Source organism: Corvus hawaiiensis, chromosome 13 (genome assembly GCF_020740725.1).
Source record: "Corvus hawaiiensis isolate bCorHaw1 chromosome 13, bCorHaw1.pri.cur, whole genome shotgun sequence".
NCBI classification, from domain to species: Eukaryota; Metazoa; Chordata; class Aves; order Passeriformes; family Corvidae; genus Corvus; species Corvus hawaiiensis.
This window is the reverse complement of record NC_063225.1, coordinates 237,518-262,632: the sequence shown is the minus strand read 5'-3', so window position 1 is coordinate 262,632 and position 25,115 is coordinate 237,518. Positions and strand designations below refer to the sequence as shown.

General features: G+C 35.9%; 1 protein-coding gene and 1 long non-coding RNA gene across 6 annotated transcripts in view; one reads left to right on the top strand and one right to left on the bottom strand.

The window, feature by feature from the left end:
- The window catches only part of LOC125332509, a 35,910-nt gene extending 31,657 nt beyond the window's left edge, over positions 1 to 4,253 (bottom strand). For both annotated transcript variants that reach the window (XR_007206533.1, XR_007206532.1), the window contains exons 1-3: positions 4,188 to 4,253; positions 3,671 to 3,774; positions 3,090 to 3,139 (exon numbers count right to left, since the gene is read on the bottom strand). This is a non-coding gene — a long non-coding RNA (uncharacterized LOC125332509). The remainder of the gene's footprint in view (positions 1 to 3,089; positions 3,140 to 3,670; positions 3,775 to 4,187) is intronic.
- Positions 1 to 13,708, top strand: part of UNC13C (unc-13 homolog C) — a 125,166-nt gene extending 111,458 nt beyond the window's left edge. For all 4 annotated transcript variants that reach the window (XM_048317430.1, XM_048317432.1, XM_048317431.1 and 1 more), the window contains 3 exons: positions 10,416 to 10,508; positions 11,220 to 11,379; positions 12,303 to 13,708. In XM_048317430.1, the coding sequence (XP_048173387.1) occupies positions 10,416 to 10,508; positions 11,220 to 11,379; positions 12,303 to 12,588 (539 nt within the window). In that variant the 3' untranslated portion in view covers positions 12,589 to 13,708. The remainder of the gene's footprint in view (positions 1 to 10,415; positions 10,509 to 11,219; positions 11,380 to 12,302) is intronic.
- Positions 13,709 to 25,115: the final 11,407 nt, after the last annotated feature.

Genomic DNA, 25,115 nt, shown 5'->3' with positions numbered 1-25,115 from the left:
GTTAATAACTCATATATTACAAATGAGAAAAATCGCTATAAAACTCTAATATGTAGGGAATAGAGTCTTTTCTCCCCCTCTCAAAAAAAAAAATTAACAATATGGATCCAGGCAGAAAAGTGTTACTTTTATGTGTATTTTGCTTTTCTTTAACATATACTTTCACTGTAACTTCAGGAGAAAAAAATTATCTAAGTTGTAGCCATAAATAGAGATCTTTTATAAATCCTGAACCACAAAACTGAATTTTCTGTGTTTCATCCTGATTTCAGCCTGAGGTCTGTGTTAATTTCTGTGCACACATTACCATGCCTATATTTGCACACCAGTATTGTCAGAAATGTAGCCACTGGGAATGAAACGTAAAGAAAAGTGACTCATAACTTTTCATTATCCTTTAATGCCTCATTTAAAAGAATTAAATCCTCATCTATTATGATCTCTAGTCTCACAGCTATAACTGTATCATTAGCTTTTAGTTAAAATGACCCTGTTTGCAAATCAGCAGTTTTCTCTGGAATATAATTAGATTGATATTTGCCCTAATTTTTTCACATTGCCAATCCATAATCAATAGACAGTTGGATGTAAGTATTGGATTGCTCAAAGCAATGAAAAAAGTATAGTTTAAATGTAAAGAAAGCATATATTGAATAATAACTATGACTGTAGATATAAGTGGGTGCTTGGTTTTCCTGTAATGACTACAAGAATCAGAAAAAACAATCAGGCTTACTTTTAACCACAGGTTAAAATAGTTTCTCACTCACCATGACTAAGCTGCAGTTTTTCTAAGAAACTGAAGAGCAAAAATTTGTTTAATTGGTGTGCGAAGAGAGAGTTAACTTTACACACAAACAGAAAGCAGAAAGGTTGGACTTTATGAGCTTGGAGGTCTCTTCCAACTTTATTAATTCTCTGATTCTGTGGTAGGGGCTCTGTAAAAGTGTGTGTTATGGTCCTTGACAGTTCCTGTATTTGTGTTCATGCCAGGATCATGTTCAATAGGCATAACCAAATTATCCGAGAATATGATTTGCACCATTTCTAAAGAAGGATGACTGCTTGAACCAGAGTTTTGTTTCCCAGCCTTTGTGCCCACAAATTCCTAAAAATCTTGCTAACAAAGCAATTTGCATAAGATAATAGTAATAAAACCATTCCTAACTTTTAAAATGGTGCCTCAGGGAGTCATAGTTTTTCCTGTGGTGGTTTCACCACACTAAATACTTGAAAGCTCAATTCCTACTGCCTTTTTCAAATACATCGTGAGACTACATTGTTATAGACATATGCTTTAAAAGCAAATTATCACACAAACAGGAATAATGAAATTAACTGCTGTAAGCTTTTGCTGATGATTTTTTCTTTTCAAAGCACCACTATAGACTCTCAAGACTTTTTAAAACAGACAAGTGTTGGAATAAGTAAATGACAATGCTGAGCATAATCTCATAGTAACGTTTTCAGTAACTGCTTTTTTTTTTTTATTTTTCGTTTTCTCCATATAATGATTTGTCATGGCTGAAATTCTTTTCCAACTCTAATGGTTCTATGCTGCTGAAAGTTGTAAATTTAATGCTCACTCAGGGTTGTGAACACAAATCTGTAACCACACTATGAAAATTAAGGATAAAAGAAAAATGTGTTCTAATAAATGAAGTTGATACAGACAGTACAGGTTCCAGATTAGCTTTCTCAGTGACATAGCTTAAGTTCTGTCATCTTCTGGCATATTTTATACCTGCCTTACTGCCTAGCAGAGGAGGAGGGAGAGGTTTCTCTTCAACTGTTATTCCAGATCTGCCACACACTTTCAACGTGTTTGTTTGGAAATTAAATCCTGTGGAAACTCCGATTGTTACATGTTTTAACATTGGTATCAATAGGATAGTAAGGGGAGATATAATCTATGATTGTCCCTTGGTATAAACATTTCCAGAAAAATGAGCAAAGCCTGCTAAGCACTTGTCCTTTTTTAAACCCAGCCCACAAATGTAAAACATGCAGAGCAGCATTCTCTTTTGCAAATAAATTATCAGTGTTGTTTGATGAGAAAACTTTTATAATAACACATAGAATGATTTATAAAATGGTAATAAAATTTAGTTCCACCTATCTGACCTTCACATATAATATTACCCAGAAGGGGTTCAGCTGATTCTGCAGTGCCTGTTGCAAGCACATTCTTCTGGATCAGTTTTCTTACTCAACCATACACAAGTGCTATCCCTGCCACGAGTGATAGCATGGCCCCTTCCATGGAGCAGGTCACTTCTGTAGTCTCTGAAAAGGACATTGCTATAGACCTAAAGGATTTTGCAAAACCTGAAGGCAGTTTAGGGAGGAGAATTGCATTCCAGAGCCTGAGTGAGCGGTATTGAACACTCTAGGTGGTCATTGATACCCCTTCAAAGAGCATGTAAAGTACAGCGAGATGAGAATCGTGTACCATCAGTTCACCATTACCAAGCAAATCACCTGAGGTTCAGATCTCAGATTGATTTTGTTTACTCTAAACATCTGCCAGCTGGAAATTGTCACTCTATTTGTGCACTAATAATAGTAATAAACATTAGCTCAAGCTGTAAAAGTGGGTGGGTTTTTTCCTCTAAATTCAGCTAGAGGATAACATTCTTGCATACATAATTCAATTTTGTTTTCAAAATCTTCTGTAACCAAACCAAACAATTCTTTTTGCACCCTCCACTTGTGCCAAGCATGAATCAGTTGTAAAATAGGAGCACAGTGCCAAGCCTGACCTGTAAAACCTGGCTCAGTTGGGGGTTCAGTGCTGTAGGGCTGGAAGACCCATGGCTGGTTAACAGCTGGAAGGCAGCCAGCCCAGAATTTCAGGGAAAGCTCCAAGGCTTCTGCAAAAGACCATAGATTCTGTACATTGATACTAGCTCTAGACAAAATGGACAAATTTCAGGTCAGACAGGACAAGACAATTTTAACCAAACGAGCTAAATTCAACCACATTTTCACAATCAAGACAAAACTCTCAAAGCCAAAGGACAAACTCTTACTATACTTCTGTTGGTCTATTGCATGAACTTTCCTACTCTGTGGTACATTTGACTTACCCTTACTCAGTGCTGAGACCAGTACTGGTAAAGCTTCTCTAAAGTCATTCCTAAAAAAAAGACAGAAGCAGTCACCCTTTTATTAAGTTGCACCTTCACTTCTTAAACTACGTAATGTATATCAAAATTAAAAGGCTGTGATTTAGTTTAGCAAATGCCTTAAATCTTCAGTAATTTCATAAACTATAGCCAGTGCTGTGAATATTTACATTTGTTTAGCATCAACACTTACAACATTTGAACAAATATTATTTTAGTTTTAGCAAATTACATAAAAAGACAGCATCTCAAACAGTTTCCTGAATTAGCTCTCATTTATTACCACTAATTTCTCCAAACTAAACACCACTCTTGCATCTAAAATGGTTGTTTATTGGACATGGAGAAATATTTTTCTTACAAATTACAGCAGCTCCAGTTTATAAACATCATTAGAGAATGGTGCTGTTGTTGTAAGGTATACAACAGTAATACATAATGGCAGGACTCTGAAATCATTTTTAGCTTGACTTAAAATAGTTTGTATTAGCTAAGCAGAAAAATCAATACTCATCTCACAACACATAGACTGCAAACCCTACCTGTGTGTTTACAAGGCTGCAGAAAATGCTTTGCTTCAGCTGGTCTGAATCAGATTTCTTCATTCTTATGCCAGACAATTGAAAGCTAAAAAGGGACGATGCACCTGAAAACAAGAAGATACAATACTCATTCTCATTAGGTAAATATGCTTATCTCTAACAGTAACTCCATCCTTGTCTTGTGAGGTCACCAATACAGGGAACGAAGTTACACAATCAAAAATGAAGACAAGTTCTTTTCAACTTCCAAGCCAAAATTCAGTTCTGTGTTCCTTTGCAATCTGGAGTTGTACAAAGCAAAGCAGAACCTCAATGGTTCATAAATATATGGAATGACATTAAAACAATAATCTGATATTAACTATAATTTAGGCAAGCAGATAGATGACATCAGACTACAGAAAATAAAAATTGCTTAAATTGTTTAGCAGCTGTTATAGGTGAAAAAGAAAGACCTTTTCATCTTTTGCTTGTCAAAACCATTGTATTATTAACTGTCATATTTTGAAAGCTATACCTGTAGTCTGTCGTGAAATTTAAGTCCTACAGAGCATTTCCAGTTCTCTCATAACCCATACTTCAGACAGAATTTAAATCAAGAAATAATCCCTGCTTCATCCACTGTAGTTTCAAATTGAGGTCAGAATCATGTGTTACACAACCTTATTTCCTGAAAGAAAAAGCCAGACCTGCATTGCAAGCTGCAGAAATCAGCACACTATTGCAAGCAACAAACAGGACAGATAAGAAAAAAAAGTGAAGAAACTTGCAGAATTACAACGAATAAAAGTATTCCAGCATATGCTGATAGCAAAGTAAATGCATTCAGAATAGTGGCAGAAAAATAGATAAAACCAGACTGCTGGTAAGCAGGTCTTTACAAAATATTCACTTAAAAGACTGCCACATTAGAAAATTTCTGGTTGGTCCTTAAATGAAACAGTAAAGCACCTAAATTAGAAACAAGTTGTGTATCAGTTTCCTCTAAGTCTCAAGAAAATAAACACAAGCTACCACGTGGCCATCAGTTATATGACATCAGTTTTTAAAAAATTACTTCCTACTAGAAGCAGAGCATTCAATACATACAGAAACCTCTTGAGAGGCATGTGTGTTGTCTGGGTAAAACGCTGTACAGAATACATGCATATATATAAATATATACATACATACACACCCACAGAGGGATAGATGATGCCAGTTGGATACATAAATCCCAGATCAAAGCTGGCTCATTCCTGGTTTCTCTCCTACGTGGACAGAGCAGCAGATGCGGCTCTGGGGGGTCCCAAGAAGCTGTGCAATTGCAGCCCTGGCTGTGTGGAGCACAGCTTTCCCCAGGAGAGATGAAGGGAAAGGCCTGAGCTGGGGATTCCACTCCAGCACTCAAACCTGTACTTCCTACTCACACCACAACATTCTCCTTTCATATTATGCTCTCTGAGTGCCTCATAATCACTGCCTGATGCCAAAAAAATTCCAATAGGAGAGAATGTACTTTGATAGTGTGGCTTTGTACAATTGTGGAGAGGCTTAGAGATGTTGCTGAATCTCCTGTCAGCCTTAACTCCATCATAACAAGTGATCCTTTAGACAAATGATTTGCATTTGCTAATCAAATACAAACCTAAATCTTTTCAATCTTTTTATGACAGCATGGTGAATAAATGGTTGCTGAAGTCAGCCTTCAAGTATTGAACTTGGTTCTCAGAATCCCCCAAAACAAATAATTATCAACCATTTGTATAGCAACTTCTTGAAGCAAAGCACATGTTGCAGTTAGTGTGGTTATCATGATAAAATTGGTTTTCTCTGCTGCCTTGTTTTTCTCTAACACAGAGATCATCTAGCTTGCTCCATCCATCTCCTAATAATTCAGCTTTAACTTGTACTCTTTGGACTAAATGAAAATATTCAGAAATGCACTGAAGGTTTTCCTGCAACTCAGTCTCAGAGTCCTGTGAAAAATAACTTGATGAGTCATCCTGATACTTTATCTCCTAATAAATTAGCAGCTCAACACCAGACCAATATGTATTTTATTGATATCATCAATCAAAAGATGACACGTGCTTGTCTGGATTAAAGTGCTGATTTCATAGCTTGTGTAATTCCTAGAGCATTGGAAACTGTGAAAGCTTGAATACTTTTCAACTTTTTCATTCTTATGTCCTATTTAAAAAATAAGGTCAAAGCATAGGTGCAGTATTTAGATGAACAGCTTTATGCTGAAAAAGCCATTGAGGCAAATGGGATAGGTTAGGCTTACCACAGGCAACAGTGCCAGGTCAGCTGGTCTCATGGCCAGGCTCCCAGTGCTCAGTGAGCTTTCTAAGTCTTGGGTAATAAAATCACATAATGCATGATTATTAGTTTGCAGGTAGTTGCTTTTCTTCTGAACTGGATTTCTAATCCTCAAAGAGGTGAAGAAGATCTTGAAATCCTCAACCCTTAGAGACAGAGTTTAAAAAAACCAAAATAGAAACATATGTAAACCTCCCCAGGTTTAGAAACTTTTGATACGTTCATACAAAGTTTGAGAGTCTTGCTTGTCTTCGGCTACTTTGGGGCAAAAATACTGCAGGTCACCACATTCTGAAATTTTATGCTAGCTCATTTTCTGTGAATCCCGTTTATGTCTGCAGGGCTCTTTATTCATGCAAACATAGAAAGTTTCCACAGTCCTCCTCATTTGAAAACTTTTTGCTGCTAAAAGATCAAGCAAGACAAATGAATCCTTCTACAGTAACGTACTTTTGTTCACAATCACAGACTGATTCAGCAGGAGTCTCTTGCATTTAGCAGGAGTATTATCCTAGAAAATATAGGGAGTTACTGTTTTGGTTTTACAAAATATACATGACTCATTTTTATATTTGCATGTTCTGCTATTTTCTCTATCAGAGTGCACAAGTTCACCTTTTCCAAAGGTACCTACTAAGGAATAGAAGGCAAGGGAATTTCTCTGTGCACATGCAGCAATTATGACTAAGAAACTGTCATGACTAAGAAACATTTGACTTGGTCCAAAATGTCTGTCTTCTGTCAAAATCATTAGTGTTAAAACAGCTATCACATTGATGACATTGCAGGTGCTAAATAAGGAGGAATAAAAGCCTAACTCAAGGCCTTACTGGTCACTGAGGAGTGAGCATCTTTGGCCAGAGGAGATCCTTTTTCTCCTTTACAGTTTATTTACTGCGAATGAATGACTGCACTTCAAATGCATGTGATCACTTTAAGACCCACCAGTAAGAGGATGCTGTATTTTGAATCATATGAATATGCCAACAAATAAAATGTAAAGCAGATATTAAAAAGCAAGGAGTAATAATTAAACATCCATAAAGTTTTCAAACATAAGGCAGAATCATTTATAAGTTTGTTAGTCTTCGAATTAGTTATATTACAGTATTAAAGAAAGAAAAGTGCGATCATCCTCTGCTGTGCACAGAGAGATATTTATTGTCAGCTAAATTGGCTTATTAAATGCAGTAGGATAAATAGACCTTTCTATAGTCGATCAGAATCACTAATTCCTGCTGTGACTGTACAAGAACTGGTAGCAAAAAAGAAAACAAAACAGCAGAAATAGACAGATGAGAGACTTTAAAATGAAGTACCATAGTTACTGAATGTCAACAAGAGATGCTGTAAGCAAATACCAAATGTCCTGGAATTGTATCTCTAGTTTGCTCAGCAGGTCAGGAAGAGAAATAGGGTTGCGTGATTACTAAAAGAAACCAAGTTTATATTCTAGACTCCACTAGAAATTATCTCTGCTGGCTGAGATGTTCTGCAAAGGAGGGCTGCTCAGCAATACTGAATGTAAGGGTCATTTCAATGTCAGCTGCTTTTAGTATAAAACTGGGTGATGTTGTGCACAAATTTCTTTATAACCATATCAAGCTGTACTGTACATACAAGGCCTATCCCACTATATATTTGCAGTACTGCTTGGAGCACTGTTGTAAATTATGGACTACTAGGAAAAGGAAAGAGATACCAATCAGGAGACCTTTGCAAGAATATATTTTGTATGAGTTAATAAAACAGTTGGAGAAACGGAAGTCTAACCCTTACAGATTCATAGATTTTTGTCTTGGTGAAATCCTACCTGTCGTTATTAGAGGTTAACACAGCACACTTCACTATTACCATCACCCACCAGCTGCTCTCAAGGATATCTAATGAAAATGCTAATTGTCTTCTTTTAAAACATTCCCAGGGTTTTGGTTTGGGGATTTTTTTAAGCTGGAGGCTAAAACAAGTAACTGATACTGGCTGATATTTTCAGTGATATTCAGGATCAGTTTACCTCATCTTCCACTGTAGTCAGGGGTAAATTATTATTAACTGTGATTGGGAGAGAGTTCAAAAACTTCTCATTCTCTCTCTCAGTATATTCAGCTTTTGTCCCTAAGATTTAGGTGTTGCAAGTTCCTGGTTCCCTTCTCCTGGTTCTCACCTTTTGGCTTGGCATTGAAAGCTTTTTAATCAGAACAGAGTTACAGTATGTTCAGCTCAAACTTCAGAGCTGAAGGAAGGCTATAGACTGAATCAAAAGCCTCATTCATAGAGGTTATCACCACAAAATGTACCTGTGCTGAGGTTGAATTCCATGCATTATGGAACAGCTTGAAAACGCAGGATTTCAAAAAATTAAAGAATGAGACAGATTAATGCTCTAGGACCTCCAGTCTCTACTCTTTCATTTACTTTACAGTATCACAAAGCCAGTGAGAATACTCTATATATAAAAATACATTATATTTAGTATTCGAATTCTATCCTGGGCAAGCTTTTTTCTGAATTATAGGCATTGCCTGCATTTAATATAAGGAATATGAGGGAGGGCTTTTTCACACAAGTCAGCACCCTGGGTTAAATATAACTCCATTAAAAACCTGCTACTCACTGATACATGGCCTAATGACATTGTGCGTGCAAGAGAAAAGAAAACCAGCTTTATGACCTTGACCAAATGAGAATTTCCTTTCTCTTCTCAAGTAAAAGCAAATTTTACTATAGTCAGAGAATTCTTCAGTCTATGCTTCTAAATAAAACCATTCTATTTTTCTTGCTATTTAGCTTTTCTAGTCCATTTGATTCCTTCCTTTTTATACAAATTCTTTTAAAAAGTATGTATTCTTTTTTGTGAGCAAGACATAAAATGATTCACCAACTTAGAGCTTCCATATAGTACAGCTTTAAGTAATTATCCAAATACAAGAAAATTAATTTCTGCCACTGAAACTAAACCTCTTGTCATTAAAAAGCTAATGTCTAGTAAGTTGCTTATTTACATGTCAGTAGTGGCCCAAACCCTCTGACTGATACTGAAGTATATCTAACAGCAAAATTTGTACAGGTACCCTGCAATTCAGAAGTAACAGCTGTAATACAGTAAGGTATTGACACTGTGCATTTTTGCTAAAACACTACTGACTATGTTTCAAAAGTAGGTTCACAACAGTTCTAAGCCAAACTCACCTGAAAGCTTGGAAATGCAGAATAATATTCAAGGGTTCTGAGCATGTTAAATGATCACTGAATCTCCACATTTTGATGTATCAGGTAAAAAAGGGCTTGTTCTCTGAAGCAGTAACACTTGGGGTAAGAGTATTTAATTGACTTTGCAATGTTCATCCCATGTAGAGAACATAATTACAGATCAGGCCAAAACAACGAATAAACATCACTGCAGAACTCATTTCTGGAAAGCCACTGGTGAGGAAATCCAGGAAAGAAAAAGACTATGCATGATAACAGAAAAAATATTGTGGGTATAAACTAATTTCAGGGGGGAAATCACTTTCCCCATTATTATTATACACAAGACACCCCTCCCTCTTCTCTGTAACCCTTCCTTAATTCCTGTGCGAACTGTTGGAAAAATTCTAAAGGAATGTTTGCTTCTCCTCACATATGGAGGGATGGGGAACCAGTCAATGAGGAATTTCGGTATAAATTTCTCTGCTACCCACAGAAATAGCAGCCAGCTATAAAGGGGTAGCAATTTACTTTAGTATGTGGTTCACAGAGATTACACTGTGGGGACCAAGTGCAGTTCACAGAATTCAACTTTCACGGTCATTCAAAGAACAAGTAAACATACTCAATTTTGTTTATGTTGTGCTGTTATAATCTGATATATTGAGGAACTTTTCAAGACATACAGAGTCCTTTTAAAGAATCATTCGGTGCAAATTGACTTATAACCTCCTCTGGTGCTCAAAAGGAAAACTTTAAAAATTAAGTTCCTGGTTCCTCTGCCATGCTTTCAACCTTCTCCTTTTTTCTTTAAACCCCTCTCTGTGTTAATGCAAAACTTCAGTAGTTTGTTGAGACAAAACCCTCAGCAAAGGATTCATCTATAATGACACAGAAGTAACTTTCCAAATGCACGCTCAGCAGTAAGGTTTTTGGGGTGTACATGCAAACAAATTACAAAACCACCAACTTCTGCATTTCAAGATACAAACACACCTAAGGACAACCAGAACAGAAAGTTCCAGGTGAACAGGATTTTTTATTTCACTGAGGCACTTTCTATAGATATTTGCAGTTGCCCAGAACTTTTGTGGCAAAATCATTTATGAATCTGTAACTGATTCCCACTTTAATGTGAAACATTTCAGAAATTTCTAAGTGTTTCTGACAGAAAATACCACTCACCTTTCACTGTCTATTTCTCTTGATGCATCAAGAAGCCAGGTGTGCTAACCAATAATTCTTGTTTCAGGTCAAACTGCTACTAATTCAGTGGGCGAGATATCTGTACAGGTGGATGTCTCTACCCATCCTGGAACTGGTGAGCATAAAGTCACTGTGAAAGGTAAGTTTCAGACAGTCAACTTTAAAAAGAAAGCAATGACAAAGACCAAACCTCCAAGTACACCCTAAGTCAAACATACCAATAATAAAGCAACAGTTGTTAAGTATTATAGTACTTGTGAAACTATCAGTACACTTCAGGTGATTAGGTGATTTTTCCTTGCTCAACAACAGCAGAAGTTCAGATTATGCAGGCAAGTACTGTCTATGCTTCTCTGTGTAGGTAATGCAAAGTTAATATAATAAGTTATGGAGCTGTAAATTAAAATGTGTCAAATTTTACTTCTCAATTGCTTGTACATAATTCAACCTGTAAAAAACTACAGCAAAGCTGGGTGGTGAATGACACCACCAAGTCTTAAGAAGTTGCATTTATAACAAAATGCCTTTGTTCTGCACAGCCTGAATTTCAGAAAGAAACACAGGATCATTCAGATTTTTTTAATTACAGTGAAGACAGCAGGCAAAAAGAACCTGTAATTGTAAAGGAATTGTAAAATATATGTTTATATTTGATACTTTTGAACCTAAAAGTAGTCAGACATCTTTACTTGGCAGGGAAGGGGTAAAGCTCCTCCGAGGCTTGCCGGGTATTGAGATCCTATAGGAAAGCTCTCAGGTCACCTTTCACTGGCTATAAAAAAATCATACAGGTTAATTAATTGGAACTCTTGCAATGGAATTTAACTTCAGTTCTTTTATCTCTTTACAGTTGTAGCAATTAATAACCTAAACTGGCAAACAACAGCTATGTTCCGTCCCTTCGTGGAAGTTTGCATACTGGGTCCTAAACTAAGTGACAAGAAAAGAAAGCATGGAACCAAGACAAAGAGCAACACCTGGTCACCAAAATACAATGAAACTTTCCAGTTGTAAGTCTTTTATGTCTGGGAATTGCATACTTTTTGAAAATTTTCTTAAAATACTTTTGCCATTAAACCATTAATAGCAACAACAAAAAAAACATCGTAAGGCTATACATAGATATAGACACTATTTCAAAATTATTTACTAATTTTTATCTTTGTTGTATATGAAGATGAATGGCAGTCACCAAGCTTTCAGTCCTACAAAACCTGGTTAAAATGTACAATTCATTTCCCTACAGAGAAGTAACTATTTATATCCCTAGGAATCTTTTGGCCGAGGTAGCTTTTTGGACTGAAGCATTAATTATTATTTCTAGATATCTGGGCCTTCATGACTGTAGAGATATCTAAATGTGTAAAGGGTTGTGCATGTGTTAATGTTATTGTTTATCTAATGCTATTATCATTTAATCCTTAAATCAGTAAGAAATTTCCACTTAACCTGGAGTTTTAAATTTAGTGCTTCTCTGCCCTTTTCTGAGATCATTTTTTTTTCCTCCCCTTACCCTCCAACCCTGACTGGAAATGAGTTCACTGTCTCTGTCTTACCACAAAGCTCCTTTTGATGCCTGCTGCCAAGGGTTTTCTGTATTTTTTGAAGCTGATTTAAAGTCATGGTGCTGACAGCTGGGGAACTAGCTGAACATTTTAAGTACTTTCTAGGGAAAGGTAACTGCCTGTTTCTGCTATTGAGGGAATTCTCTTTCTGTTCGGGCTGCTGAGAACAGAGACCCCATCACCAGTACATCTGAAGGGTTACTTGTGTAGAAAGTTTAAAATTAGCTATTGTGTTGCAACAAAATGGAACTACAAAACTTCAACTACCACTCTCGCTTTAATTTTTCCAAGATTTCTAGAGTGAATTAATTCCTTGGGGGAACTAAACTGAACTCCTTGTTCTAAATTCATATTATTAATCCACACAGCCTACTGAGTAACGAAGATAAGCCAGGAGCCTACGAACTTCACCTGTCAGTGAAGGATTACTGCTTTGCCCGTGAAGATCGCATTGTCGGCATGACAGTGATCCAGCTGCAGGGCATCGTCGACAGAGGCAGCTGTGCGTCCTGGTACCCCCTGCTGAGGAACATCTCCCTAGATGAGACTGGCTTAACAATCCTTAGAATACTTTCTCAGAGGAATAATGACGAAGTTGCTAAAGAATTTGTAAGACTTAAAACAGAAACAAGATCTGCTGAAGAAATGGCCTAAAATACCCAAGTAATGCAAGATTGTCACCGCCAAGAACATAAATACAATGCTGTTGTCTGACTAGTGCATGCATGTGCAAATCTGTGGGAATGTTTAACTAACTGTGTTTTCAGTGTTTGCCAGTACTTATGTACTACATTTGCAAGGTATGTCAAGGAGCTGTATATCTTTTATACATATTTTGGTCTTTGTTAAAGTAATTGTTCCAATGAAGTGCCAAAACTAAGATTAAGAGTAAATGTTTCATCATATCTTTTTAAACGTTGATTTCACCTCATCACAATTCCATTATTTTTTAACATTTGTTAATAAATAAGTAGCTTTTTTAATTGATTATAGGTCTGTTAAACTGTGTTGCTTATTCTAAATTAAGTTACATCCCTTACTCCTGTTTTAAAAATGATGTGTACTTAGTTTTCTTTAAACTCTCATGTTATGCAAGCCTCATTTTAGGTGTCTTACTGATGACTTTTTCTATCATTACTATAGATGCAGTTACTTATAGAAAGTGTTTGTAATTTTATAATTACCAATATAAAGTAATGATTTTTGCATAAAAATCTGAAAAAGGATGGGAATATTTTATGCTAATCTCTTTTTCCAACCTTTCATAAATATCACTGTGAAGAAATGCTGTTAAAGCAGGTTCTCAAGAAGCTGTGCTTATCAGAGTTTGTTACTGATGTTCGATATCTCGAGATAACTTTGTTCTTCAAAACTGCCATGGTAATATCATATTTGTATTAAAAGAGTAAGTCAGTATCTGTAGAAACAGGCTGCTGTACAGTACACTATACATGCTTTTAAAAAGTGATTTTTTTAAATGATATGGTACTGTACAAGGGGTAGTAGTTTGGAATATGTCATGCCGGTTTGTGGTTTGTTTCTATAAATTGTTTGTGAGAAGAAAAGATGCTGTTAGCATTTTCACTCAGAGTTACTAATGTTGCTTTACATACTTAGCTGTAACATCAGTTAAGTGCTTTATTTCTTTAATTTTTTTTAGAAAAGTTCAACAGTTTGTACTTATGCAACATTACTATGTATTGCACTAAAGCAAACTCTGTGTCCTGTAAATACATTTAGTGAGGAATTGTAAAATAAAGTATGCAGAAACTGCTTTCTAGTTTTGCCATTTAATATTATTTATGTAACTATTGGTTTTATGTGCATATGAAGCCCGTGGAGTGGGCTTACTATATAGCTTTATAATATATTAAAGTATGATTTACCCTGTCTGGCATTTGGCTGTTCTATAGGTGTAAGATTTGATATGTCAGTGTCCTAAAAAATATAATAAATTAGGTAGATGTACATATATACGCACACATATAAATTGTAGAATATTGTCTAATGCTAAACACATTTGTCATTGCTTTTGGTCACAAGTGTTTCTCAATACACAGGTTGGAGTTTTCAGCTTTGCTTAGGGAAAAAATAACTAAGGGAAGGGAGGACGTGTAGTTTGTACATCGATGTCAGCCTTCTAAAAATGTAACAGAAGACTCCATGCAGGTAAACCAGATTGTTTCCAGGATATCCTTTTAGATGAGATTTTAAGGTCTTTGAACATCCTCAAATTTCTTCCTTGAATACTAAAAAGTAGATCTGTCATAAGTATGTGTAGACATTTAGGGAAGTTCTGCAGAGCCTTTAGAGAGTTAAGAGCACTCCCCTAGGATCATAGATTCCAAATTGTATTTCTGTAAGCTATAGCCCAAAGTGTCAACAGCAGACACAGACTCAATTTCAAGTAAAAACTGAGAATAATCAAGAGATGAGGTGGTTCCTGCTACAGAACACTGTTGTGGACAAGATGCAAAAGGAATTCCTCAAATGTATCATTTTTGGCTCTGTGAATTGAACCAGAAAGGCTGGAATAAACAGCTTCTGGTATTTTTACCTGGAGCACTTTCATCATATTTTTCTGTGGCTGTTTATTCTACCGTAAAATGGCACATATTTTAGTGCATAATGTCATCACCACCCACTTAACTTTATCCCTGAGATTCGGGATAAAGGAGTAACAACTGAATCAGTCAAGGCAGTCAATTACTGCTTGTAGTGGTCTCCCTCAGCTGCACGCACCAGAAGTAATCAGGCAAGCTGGTAAAAGCATCCCTTATAATCCACAACTTTACACAGTACAGTTTAATGTTTCACTGTTTTTAACAGAGAAATACTTTATATATCAGAATTTGTCATGTGGAAGATAAGAGGAAAATGTGCTAACTACACCAAAGGACTGTTTTAAACATTGTTATGGATCAAAATACAAGTATATGCAATTGTGTAGCACAAGCAGTTGGACCTCACACATTTCACACAGTCAAAATGATTGATATGGAAAAGTTTTCAGTGCTGTTTTAAAGGCTGTTATAATCTCTTTTAGGGAAGTAAATATCCCATTTAAAAAATACAACTCATGAGAATTTTCTTAATTCAACTGAGCTAACCTAAGTGAAGTGACAGCTGTTCCTGCAGTTTCCCTTCTCAGTGACAACCGATGTAATCAAAACTCTAATTGGAATTCCTTTTGTATTGGTTCGTTAAGATAGCAAATATACACATATGCACTTAGGGAAATAAAGGAGAAAAAAGGACAGCAGGGAACAGCAAGATTATTTTGAGAACAAATTTTCCATTCTCCAAGGAACAGTGACTACATGGAAACCATTTGATGTGCCCCTGAAAAGAGCAAATGCATTTAGAGAAGTCTGTCATATGACAGCTCTTCAAGTCAACCTGTATACTCAGAACTGACAGTTTTACATAAAACTGTTCAATAAAGACGGAGAAAAATATTTTTGCCCTTTTTATTTTGTTTTCTAGGATGAAAATGTAAGAGCCAAATGTAGAAACTGAATTAAATTTTTCTCAAAGCATTTTGTAGCTAATATCTGATAAAAGAAGGGAATTAGTAATGTGTGAATTAAAGACATATAAGAAGCTAAAACTAGCAGCCATTCTGAAAATCTCAAACAACTTATCTCAAATAATTTTTTTTATAATGCCATGTGAGATGACACCTGAATTAAGAACACAGCACTGGAAGTCGCCTTTCCTTTGCATATGAACATTGAACCCAGGAAACTGCTGAAATACCAAAGGAAACATCTATTAGATGGAACTGGATGTGCGTAGTTCTTTGTATCCTTTATGTCTTCTGGAGACCTAAATTTGCGTCAAAATAATCAATTCCCAGCTGTTGGGCCATCACCAGGATGTTCAACCAGTCCCAGCAGCAAAATATGAAACATTTTTCAAATTATTTTTTCTCTGCCCTGGAAGAATCAAGGAGCTTTGGCTTGGGTAGACACAACTCTAGTGATTTACTTGAGAAGCTTACACAACAGAAGTAATAATAAACCAATAATTTCCATCTGTTTTTCTCAATCTGTTTTACTAGTTTTCACTGAGATTCTCATGCTAGTGACTGTAGAAATCAAATTTGTAGGCAAATACTGAAAGCAGAATAATAATTTACCTTTACAGTATTAGTGTGAATTTAATACACATTTCTCACAAATCCCTTGAAATCTAAAGACCTGAACAAATATGGGGAGAATATTAAGTTCTTGTATTAAATTCAGCAAGCAGACATAAAATTAACATAAATCGATTCAATGTTATTTGTAAAATACAGCTGGACAAGTGTTAGAAAACATTCTGTTGTTTACACATGCTTATTTTGATGGTTATTTCGTATCACTTGACATTTTGGCACCAGATTTATGCAACTGACATGCACTATGAAAAATTCATAGAAATGAATCTTCAGGAGACAAATTCTAAATTATTTTAGAAATTATAATCAAGACATGGGATGCAAACATGACTGAGACTAATAAGCAGGACTGGGATATTCTAAAAACATGTCACTCTAAGCATTTGCTGAGATAAAGAAAAATTACAGTTTGTATCTGGAGAATACCTGTTTCTCTTGGATGTTCTACACTGAGTGAATGCACACACACACTACAGAGTATTAAATGCATTTCTAAATTATGAATCTACAAAATCTAATTTGACAATCAACCCAATAGGGAAGCAAATGAACAAAAGTGTATTTTCGAACAGATTCTGTAGCCGACAGTCAGCTTATCTAAACAAAGTGTTCCTAAATGACTCAGCCTATGACCATTTCATTGTAAGAATTCAGTTTCAGATTTCAAAAACTCCAGCAATTACAGCTGAAAGCCTTCATCGTCAATTTAGCAAAATGAATTGTTCCCTGCAGAATACGAAATACTGTAAACTTTGGAGTGAAAGCCATTAAAACGTCATAGATTAATTTTCAACTAAATAAATACAAGATAATCAGAAAAGCTAATCCAAGGAAGTGAAATCTGCTCTTTAATATTCTTCTTTTATTTCTACACACTACAGTACAGTCCCAGGCTCCAACCTGCATTGCCTTGGGGGTCTCATGTAAGTTAACACCAATTTCTCTAGTTTTTTTGAGCAGTAGTAGGAGTTCCAGGCAAAGAGGACAAACCAGAGAGCAGCTTGGGCCACAGAACAGCTTCCGGAGATGTTCCCAGCCCAGGATGGTAAACTTGACATACACTATTGTTTGACCAAATACATAAAGGAAAAAATGAACCTCCACTGGCGTAAGCACAAGTGACATTGCTGGAGTTGTAACAGACCAGACTCAGGCAAAAAATCAGATATCTCCACTTGTCCAAGATACACAAGAGCTGCTGACAATTACTGAGACAGCTCTAACTTGTATTCCATTCAGATCTAAGAGGTCCTACACATTTTGTTCAACCATGTTTACCCATTTAAGCAAGAGCATTTTTCTTGCCAGTGATGCCACTCACTGCAATGTGAGTTAAGCCTTCAGGCCTGAGGTCATGACAGTGAGAAAACAAATGTCAATTACTTACTAGCAGAATCAAAAACTGAAAAGGAATTGCAAAACATGCGCTGCACAGTAGAACACTAATGGAAAACTACCGTAGAGTGAATGCATTCCCCTCCTTTAGACAGCAGTCCCTGTACGATGCCTGCTAGATGGATTTTAGCTTACAACATGTGGCAGAGCTTTGTCCATAGAAACCACCCAGTGTTCATGGGCATTACACAGCAGTTGGACATGAAAAGCGCTTCACAGGCAAATTGGGTACCCAAAATAGCTGGACTGTGTGGGAAGATACTCAGAGGAAAAGATGGAAAGGAAAAAAAAAGAGGAATGGATGTGGAAGAGGGCTGATAGACAGTGTGCATTCAGACTGCATTCCTTAACTCGTAGCAGAAGCAGAAAACACTGCGGGATACCGATATGACATAGAAAGGTAGATCTGTTTGTATTTTTGTCATGTTCTAGTCTAGATCAAGAGTTACTTCTGTCAGTTGTGATTTCAGTAGAGGTACAAGACAGAATTTGATCCCTGAGAGGGTCTCCCCCCTCTTTTTGTACTAAGTGGAGTCTGAATAAATGTGCTCTGCATGTCACTACCCTCTGTTACAAAAAGATAAACATATTCCCAGCCTGGAAGCCACCATAAATAAGTTCAAGCTACAGCGCCTGCAGATATTATTTTCCTGAACAATATATATCCAAGACACAACAACATTAACTAGGTGGAATATTCTCTTGAGGAGCTTGAGGAGCAACAGCAATTTGTGTCTAGTGATGCATCAATGTATCAACATGTAATTTGCACCCAGGAGACAATAATAAATCAATATGCCCTTAAAACACTATCTGCTTTTCCTGTGTAATGTACAAAGGAACTCCTGTGCCAGACAGAGCTTCCTCAGCACAATGACCACTCTGAAATTAGGTCAAGCCCCTCATTCTCCCCAGTTCAGCAGCAGACACAAAGCATTGCAGTAACCACTGATGTGAGCTGGAGTCAGTAGCAGCAGTGAACTTAACTCCTATGCTCTATGATGTTCAATAGTCCATATAATCACAGCACATCTTCCCTTCACTGTAGAGAATTTAATTTCTGATCAGGGAGAAATTTCATGGCAGAAAAAAATAGAAACAAAGAATGCTGTTTACATTTAGAAAAAACTTACTACACTTTTATTAGATGGGAACAACAAAGAGTATAACTCTGAGTATATATCCTTCCCTGTCAGACGGCAATAAACAGAACTTATACACAAAAGTTGTTGGATAAATTGAATCTCTTAAAAAAAATAGAAATAAAAAAATAAATATAAATAATAAATAAATAGAAAAATGCTTATAAACAGCTTGCAATTTTGGCAAATGCTGTTATTTGGACTGGCTGGCTAAATAGTCTGTGAGAAGAGGTTAAATCTTTGTTGAATGCTCCAAGTCAGCTATTGAGGCTAGTGCCAACTAAAAGAGTCCTGTCTGGCCGAATGCAATGCCTGGAATCAGCTTATTGAAACACAGACCAGGTTTAAAATCCAGCACGTCAGACATTGCTAATAGAAACAAGCACACTTAACTGGAATATTTAGAGAATAACATCTGCTTTTGTGCAGAGAGCAAAGTGAGCACAGAGGAGAAAACAATTTGCCAAACAGGAGGAAAGTCTGGAACAGTATCATTATCTACAGTAGCAACTTGTATCTGGATGACAGTGTTAAATAAAATATCACTGAAAAAGAGATACCTAAAAGCCAAAACAAGAGACATTGCAATAAAGCAGAGAAGGAAGGGCAGAGCTGAAAGAAAAGGACCTGTGCAACAAAGACTTTGCTATTCTAAATCAGACCTGCCACCTAGAGAGTCCTTTGAGACCTTTACACTGTAAATTATTTAAACAGACTGATGGAGGATAATTAGCACACATCTATATACCAAGGTGACTGGGACTAACCATAAGAAAGAAACAAAAGAAAATAACCAAAAAGCCTCTTCAAACCATCTTGGAAAGGAGTTATAGCAGGAGGAACAGAGTTCTAGATTAATTTTGAAATTCCATTATGAGAATACTTCCGTTATTTCTTTAGCCAATAAATAATAGGCAAGCAGTGAAAGAGACTTATCCCATTCTTTCTGCCCACACCCCAAGCTCACAAATGGTTTGTTGTCAGAATACTTTTCCAGAAATTAAAAATGGCTTCTGAACTCATCAGTAACAGCACAGCAACTTTCACTATGTAAAACTATAGTTAGACAATACCATAATACCAGAAAAAAAAGCTAAATTTCGGGGATGTACGCACACCCGCCAAAACCATTCATATGAGTTGACTCTTTCCAGTCAGAGGTAAAAACAGTGACTTGTTAAAGACTGCAGGGGCACTGCTCACGTAATATTTTGAATTTACGTGTCTTATCCACAATCATATTCTTCTGAGGCAAGCAATGTCCCATCATTCACACAGAGAAAAACTGGTGGAGTAAGATTAAATTTTTTGTTTAAATTATAAAGGGCAAAGACAGTATCAGAATTGAAATTCAAGCAGCCTTAGATTCCAAACTTCTGCTCTAAGCATTGCACCTTGTTTTTTACCCAAGGCACAGCACTTGTCACTATCTCTGTTTGCAGTTATGGGTGTTTACAGTTTGATACAATTCAATTACTTTATTGACCAAGTAGGAAGACTTCAATCAACTTTTCAAGCAAGACTGTCTTCTGATAATTGTTGATAGTAAGTAAAGAAGCCCATGAATAAGCTGCCTCCTTGAAATTTCTAGAGCAGGATACCAATATGAAAAGTAAATCCAAATTGTAGTGAAGGTATCAATATTCAGAGGTAAACAAATCATTAATACACAATTTGAAATTCATCACTGATGAATATTTCATAGTGTTCCTTTACCTATATATCCAATATATATATCCAAACAAATCAAAAACCCACAACCTTTTGGAGACCTAAAGTTCTTCAATTGACTACAACAACATTGTGCAACTAACAGACACCTTAAATCAAATTCCTGTTAGTTCTTTCTGTGTGATATAAGCAACAGGTAAATGTAATAAATATAACTTCTGGGCTTCTCATTACAATGAGAACAAAAGCATGAGGCACTTGGGAGCACTGCTGGCACAGACTACTGAAGTGGACCTTAAATGTACAGTTCAGCCTGGGGGCTCATAGGCAGCTCCTAATGGGGAAAAAAAAAAATCCAGAGAAACCACACAACTGAACAGGCAACTTAATTAGAAAAGCAAAATCTGAAGCTCTTTGTTCCAGTCCAGAACTTTATACAACTACTACTTTTACCCTGCACCACTTTGCTAAGAGAAAGCTGTGATGCTATATACCCACACATAATGATCATCAGTAAAATTTGCTTTTCTGTCAACTGGAAAAGCAGCCTAAGATTTGACCACAATACCAGGATTGATAAGAAGCAACAGCAGGAATCAGTCCTTAGCATTGTTTAAAGCTATGTAAATTAATTCTCCTTTTTACTGATTTTTCTTTTGATTTAGTTATATATGTTCAGTTCATCTCTTTCCTTTCACTATTAATCAAAAAGGTATTAACAACACTTCTGAGTTTTCACCATTAAAAGCAGGCATCCTTTATGTTTTCTGAAATGCTAATTTTTTATTCCATGTGAAAATACATCATATCATCTCTAAGTATTTGAATTTTTCTGACACAACACAGAGAGAGACAACCTTTTTTTTTGAAAGATGTAATTCAATACTTTTATGCCCTTTCTCTGCTAAAAATGCAAGAACTACTGCTGGAACTAAGAGGTGTTGCATGCACCATCACCATCAATAATTCCTGCAAGACAATTAGCAGTGTTTTGTCCTGAACTGTGAATAACAAGATTATAAGTACTTAATTAGTGCACAGCTTCACTAAGACATTAAAAAATAACTTACATTTAATACATTTAAATTTTAAGCTTTTGATGTACACTTCACCCAGAAATTCTAGAGTTGCACAGCTCTACGATGATTCTCTGTCTGTTTTAAAGGCATCTAGCTGAAACAGCACTCTGCAAAAAAAAAAAAAAAAAAACATCTCATGACACTGTAGGAACCAGGAGTTGCTCCCTAGATATAAAATAGTTCACAAATAAATTACAGAATAATTTAAAAATACCTGTGAGGTTTTAGATCATTTTCAGGTATTACTTAATTTGACCAAATTCTAATACTTCTATATTTGCCGTCATTAGGTATCAAAAAGAAAAAATTCAGTTACCCCAAAAGGCTGAATACTCTCCAAAATTCAAGGAACTATTTAAATTCATTAGGCTACAAGTGCAAATTGGCATCCAAATTTAAAATTAAAAGCTGCCAAGATTTTAATTCAGATTTAACATACTCTCTGATCTATGATTATACTGAATTTTAAATTAAGTTGCAGACAGCTGTGTAAAATATCTCCTTCCAGAAAAAAAAACAAGGAAGAAAGGATTATGTGTTTATGTTTATGGTTTAGTGTATAACTTTTTACAGCTTTTAATTTGGGGATTTTTGGGGGGGATTGTTTATTTATTTTAGCAGTTAACATGTAGAACAACAAATAGCATATCTGGTACAGATATACCTTGCATAGGTCAGCTATTATTTGTAAAAATGCAATCAGAAGTAGATATTTTTACTGCAAAGGGATTGCCAAAATAGATAAGGCACAGTAGAATAAGGGGAAACAGAAGCAGAGACTGGTGCCTAAGATCAGAACATAAACCCAAGCCAGAACAGGAACAGAGCCAGAGTTCTGAATGCCAACCCCACCACCCCTCCACAGGTTATGAGCTTTGCAATCAGCTCTTCTGCAGCATTATTCTGACTAACTAACCCAGATACTGAGGGGGCTTCTCTTCACTGCCATGTGATCAATGCACACTGTAACTATGATGCTGCTGCTTAAAATTATTTGGGAACATAAAGCACAGACAACTAAGGGTAATTTGGAAATATCACTAAGCATTTTTTCAAGCCCACACACACAATCATAGGGCTATTTGATAAATCTGTGTCAGTGTTCAAACTGAAAGAATAGAGCCTGCAAATCTTATTAGCCTAAACTCTCCCCAAACCAATTTTGTGTTTCTTAACAGAACAGAACCAACTGGAAACCAGTCTCCCCTACAAGTCTAAAAGCCCCTAAGTCCAACCAAGGCAACTTTTATTGTTAGTCTTGAAATTGCCCAGTAATTAAGTTATAATGAAATATTAAACATTTTATGGCATAGATGATCTGTGAGTTTTGGAGAGTGGGAGGCAAGTCTACTGGACACTGAGGACTCAAGGCAATTCTTTTCATTAAAAATATATAATTTTTAGTTATTACCCAGGAGGTACTCTTATGTTATGAATTAAACTTCACAGAAAATTACTTAGATTAAAAATAGCATTTCTTCAATCATTGCTGAAGTAATGAATTCCCATTGGATGATCCTAGGGTAGCAGAATAAATATGTATGAAAAAGAAGCAAAGGCTGCACTCTCTCAAGGTTATTCTGTCAGCTGGCAAGAGTCACACAGCACAAAAAAAACCTTTTCAAAAATGAGGTGCATTTGAGCACTAGCTTTTAACTATCAAAGTAGTAAACTTCTACACTTGAAAAACTGACATAAGTACTATTTAATTAGTTTGGCTTTTTTCACAAAATATATTTGAAACGTAACTAGTTTTTACACAAAGTAGATTAAGTCCATTTTAAGAAGGCTGCATGTGTAATGTGGTGTCTGGGTACAGTTATTTTAGAATAAAAACTTGGAAAAGAAATAAACAAATTTTAAGTACCAGTCAATCCAAGGACTTGAGAAAGAAAAGCGACCCAGAAAGGAAGAAAGTTCAGTTTGAAGCTTGTCAGCAAAGTTATATACAAAACACATTCACTAAAGATATCCTATTTCCAACTGTATTTAATTATAGCTAGCTTTAAAGTCTTGACTACACCTGAATTTCTTCTCTAAGTAATAATTCAGATCAGTTACTCAGGGATAATGTTCCAAAATATGCTCAAGAATAACCCTGAAGGAACTCTACATCTGCCTGAAAAGGAGTATTTCTGGGGGGAAAAAAGAGCTCAGTTTTAAATGCATTTGCATTATGCCCCTCCTTACAAACTCATTAATTATCAGGAGTCAGAAACACACAGAGTGCTCCTACCAGACACACAAATCATAAATCTGGCAAAGCTTGTTTGATTGTAGTGAAGGTGACAAGTGCCAGATTCTGTTCTTGGATAAAGCCTCTCCTGCACTCACAGTCGCTCGTGCTGCAATTGAAAGGGTGGAACTGGATACATTCCTGAACACCTATTGGACTTGAAAAATCAAAATCACCATCACCTGCACACAGAAAAATGCATTCTGAAAACCAAGCTCAGCTAAAGAGAAATTCATACAAGCATTCTAGGAAACAAAAGAGAAACAACAAAATTATCAAAAACACATTAAAAAGTTAAAAGAAAAAGAAAAAAGCACCCTCATTGCCTCGACTAATTAATAATATATATTATATATATTATACACCTATAATTATGTGATAAATAATATAATAACATAGTATATCGTTAATATATTGATAGTATATTGTATTATTATATTAATAATATATCAGGATTAATAATTCTGATTATTTTAATATCTTTTAATAGATTACATATTCATTATAGATATTTGCTAAGTTTAGTACTAGATTCTAAAAATACTAATTCAAAAAGGGGAAAAAAATTTTCAGCCTATAATGTTCAAATGGGCAACTCTCTTCTTCAAATTAGATATAAAATAGCAAAGACTCTAAATATAGAGTGTTTTTTTCCTTCATTGAATATCATGTTTAATTAATATTAAAATAGAAAATGATGCTATAATTTCCCTGACCCTCTCTAAATATTCAGCAACACAAACAATTACTTCCTAATTGTTTAGAGAGTACCTAATCCACACATCTACCACTATAGCCTCTAGCCATGAGGTTCTCCTTTTGCTGGATTTTAGCTTAGTAAAAAAAAAAAGGTTCATCATTTCTTCTTCTCAGCTAAGCTGCCATTAGGTCATGCATCAGTTTCCTTTAATCACAACAACACAGCATTCCCATGTTTTCACAAGGGTTTTAAATTCTGGCTCAGCTGTGCTAAAGCACTTTACATACCCTTAAAAACCATAAACGAGGCAATACAGACTGTCAGTCTCACACACGGCATCCTTCTGCTAACAGCTAGGATCAAGAGTTTAGCAGCGCTGACCAAGCCCCTGTCTACACCAGGAAACACATTCATAATCATCTCACTACTACTGACACGATTTCCCCTCTGATGAGCTTGAGATCAATGGGTAGGTTTTACGTTTCCAAGTATAAAGCAGGCATACATGAAGTGCTATTTTGCAGGCATGCTCTCAATTCCTGCTTCCCAGAACAGATTTCGCTGAGAAACGCGCATACAAAACAAACGTACCCGAATCAAGACACTAATCTTGGAATTTTTGCACTGTAACAGGTAAATGTGAAAAGGAAGCGACATTTATAGATTAAATTTACAGGCTACAAACAAGCTGATGAAACACCACCTAAGGAACTTAAACATTTGTACACCACTGAGAGGTTTTTCTGAAACTGCGTGGCAAATCTCTGAGGAGCACAGAGGAGCTCCTGTGCTCAGA